The sequence below is a fragment of the Mus caroli genome, unplaced genomic scaffold (assembly GCF_978045245.1).
Source record: "Mus caroli unplaced genomic scaffold, Mus_caroli_1 scaffold_2, whole genome shotgun sequence".
NCBI lineage: Eukaryota > Metazoa > Chordata > Mammalia > Rodentia > Muridae > Mus > Mus caroli.
Genome location: NW_028227257.1, coordinates 95,079,423 through 95,082,877, shown reverse-complemented (window position 1 = coordinate 95,082,877; position 3,455 = coordinate 95,079,423). Strand labels below are relative to the sequence as shown.

At 36.3% G+C, this 3,455-nt stretch overlaps 1 protein-coding gene across 1 annotated transcript; it reads right to left on the bottom strand.

The window, feature by feature from the left end:
- Positions 1 to 1,914: 1,914 nt before the first annotated feature.
- On the bottom strand, positions 1,915 to 2,844 carry LOC110290412 (olfactory receptor 5AK3-like). The gene has a single exon (XM_021156944.1). It carries the CDS (start codon positions 2,842 to 2,844, stop codon positions 1,915 to 1,917), a length of 930 nt encoding a protein of 309 aa, XP_021012603.1.
- Positions 2,845 to 3,455: the final 611 nt, after the last annotated feature.

Below are 3,455 nucleotides of genomic sequence, written 5' to 3'. Positions count from 1 at the left end.
ATCTAAAGGCACTTGCACAAATGTGGCACATACACCTCCTCCCAAATACATGGCAGTAATATAAACTTAAAAAAAAAGCATGAATGTAAACATTTACTCTATTATGTTCACAGGTCCTAATGTATGTTAAATATAAATGTACATTATATTTAAAAACTGATAGAAAAGACAGAAGAAATCTCTATAAATCATTAATAAAAGGAAAATATATTCTCCAATTGGAAGAAAATATTCCAAATTGTGCATATATTATATGAATATTCTATGTAATATTTATGTTTATCTGCGAAAATAGAATATTTAAAATACATAAATAATTTTACTACCACCAGATGGTGGTTGACTACCACTGGAGGTGGACTGTTTTCAGTGTGCTCAGTCCTGGGATCAATCACTAATACTGCAGAGAAGAATACTTGTTATGAGGGAACATAACTGAGTAGTAGACATTGGTGATGCCTCTCTCCCAGAAATGTGATTAATGTAGTCTTGTCTTTTTTGGGTGTCAGAAAAGAAATAAGGTTTATACCAATGACAGGCAAACAAGTTGCCAGTAATGTTATATAAAACTAAAGTATCCTAATTTTGGGATTGCTGTCCTGGGATGAACTTTGCTTCATGGACTGGTACCAGCTGATTTATCTTCTTAGAATTTGGGTCATGACTGACTTTTCCACATTCCTGCCTCAGTCTATGAGGCTAGACCTTCTGAAAACATTGGGAAATGTAGCAAGTCACACCCTATACTCTTCTTGCTTCTCCCTTTGATTTTACACACTACTGAGACCCAGAAAGGAGTTACAGTAAGTATTTTCAGCTACTTCATTTAGTTGCTGGGTGACCTTATGATTGGTAACCATTCTGTAAACTCTACTAGTTTTTTTTTTTCCAAATTGCAAGAACACCAGTACATATTACACTCCATATGTAAGCCTGGTCTTCTATATATATTATAATTTTGGGGAAAAGATTGTTAAGGGACACAAAGCATCAAATTTTGGAAAATACTTCTGCTATATAGAATCAAATCTGCATTTAGTTTTGTTTTCCTACGATGTAGACCCTTTAGTGTATATGTGGGTAGATAGGTGGAGATTTGAGCAGTATTCAGCAGGAATGAAATTGATATACATTTCCATGATTTTTATGTCAGTTTCCTAATTTCTTATAGGAACTGTTAGGAAGAGAGTAATATTTTTTCTAGTATTCCAATATCTTTGATGACCTATTCTTATATCTCTCTTTCTCCTCTTTCCCCATACATGTTTACCAAGAACACGATCTTTCACATTTCACTTTACAATATCAAGGGGAATAGTTATAGGAAAATAGAAACAGTAAAAATACTCACAAGAAGAGAGCACATGCCCCTTGACCCCTTTGAACACCAGAGTCTAAGTAATAGAAATATCCAGGCAAAATTGATTAAGCCCACCTAATAGATTTATTTTAATTTTACTGTCTGATGGCAGTTGTTTAGAAAAAGACAACTCACTAAAACACACAAAAGTGGACTTGGAGAGATAGCTTTAGCAGGTAAGCATGTATTTTTAGAGGACCCAAGTTCAGTTTCCCAGCACCTATACTGGGAGCCTCATAGCTTCCTTTAATTTCAGCTCCAGAGGATCTGATGCTTTTCCCTTGTGACACACAATCTCTCACACACCCACCTACAATTAAAACTAAATAAATCTTTCAGGAAGCACCAATGCAATACTGAACACATTTGTTTTTCAGAAAGCATGAATGAATGTTACTTTATTAAACTGAGTTCTTTTTCTATACCTGTTAAATACAATTGATATAATAAAATAATGTTTTAAAACCATGTGCCATTCAATAGGTGCCTTGACATCTGGGGTTCAGAAATAGCTTGCTTGATAAACTTTGTTGAATTATAAATAGATGTTCAAATTATAAGCATTTCTTCGCTATCTTTTTGAAGGCTTCTATTACATCTTGGTTTCTCAGACTATAGATCAAGGGGTTCAACATGGGAATAATTATGCCATAAAACACAGAAGCTGCCTTTTCTTGCTCTTGAGAGTCATTGGTATGAGGGTGGAGATACATGTAGGCGAGAGTCCCATAGAAAATGGTGACTGCAGTCAGGTGGGAAGCACATGTGGAGAAGGCCTTTTTCCTTCCTGCAGCAGAAGACATCCTTAGGATGGCAGACAAGATATATATGTAAGAAAAGATAACAATAAGCACAGTACTCATCAGGTTGAACCCCACAAAAACTGTCAGTAGCATGATACTGAAGTCAATACTGGAGCATGATAGGGCAAGAATGGGTGGCTCATCACAGAAAAAGTGATTAATGGCATTGGATTTGCAGAAGTTCAGTGTGAATGTAAAACTAGTGTTTACAGAAGCATTTAGGAAGCCCATGGTATATGAACCAACTAGCAGTAGAATGCACAGCCTCTGGGACATGACTATGGGATAGCGCAGTGGGTTACAGATGGCCACGTAGCGGTCCACAGCCATAGCAGCTAGGATGAAACAGTCAATGGTTGCAAAAGTACCATAGGCTAGTAGCTGTAACATACATCCTATGAAAGAGATGGAAGCTTTTGTCTCTGTGAAGTTTTTTAACATCTTGGGAGTAATAGCCGAGGTATAGCAGAGATCAACAAAGGCTAGATGTTGTAGGAAAAAGTACATGGGAGTGTGGAGAGAAGAATCAATTTTGATGAGCAAGATCATTCCAATGTTACCCATGAGTGTGACAACATAGATCATTAGAAATAGTATAAAGAGAATATGCCAAGACTTGTGCTGCCCAGCAAATCCCAGAAGAATGAATTCGGTCACTTTGGTGTCATTACTTTGTTCCATGGCTAGTAAAAAAAAAAATAATAAAAAAATCATGTTAAGAGTTGCAATGAAAGAAGAGTAGAGAAGGCTGAGGACATTATCCCTGAATTTTTTCCATGATGATTAGTTTCAAAATAGGAATAAGAAAACTTTCTGTGATTCAACTCATTTTGGCTTTAAAGGATAGTATGAGGAGCTAGGTACAATGACTCACATCTGTATTCCCAGAACTAGGGATGTGGACATAGAAAGATTCAGAACCAACTGAGGCCATGAGACCAAACAACAAAGCAAGAAAAACAAAACAAAATATGACTAAGACATAGCATGTCAGCTTATGTAGTTCCAATAGAGTCTGGAGAATAGTCATCTAGCGGTATCTGTGTTCTCAGGGGCAAACAAGGATGTCATAAATACACCAACAAACAAAGATAGAGATAATAGTTCATTTAGTTATTTATCTAATAGAGTATAAGTTATATATGTGGTCTGTGTGCATGTAATTTCACTTCTGTGAACATATGTGTGGCCAAATACTGACATGTGGTGTCTTCTTCCATGGCTATTCACCCTATTATTTGTGCCAGTTTCTCAAGGAACTTAGAGCTTGCCAGTTTACATAGACTGGGAGT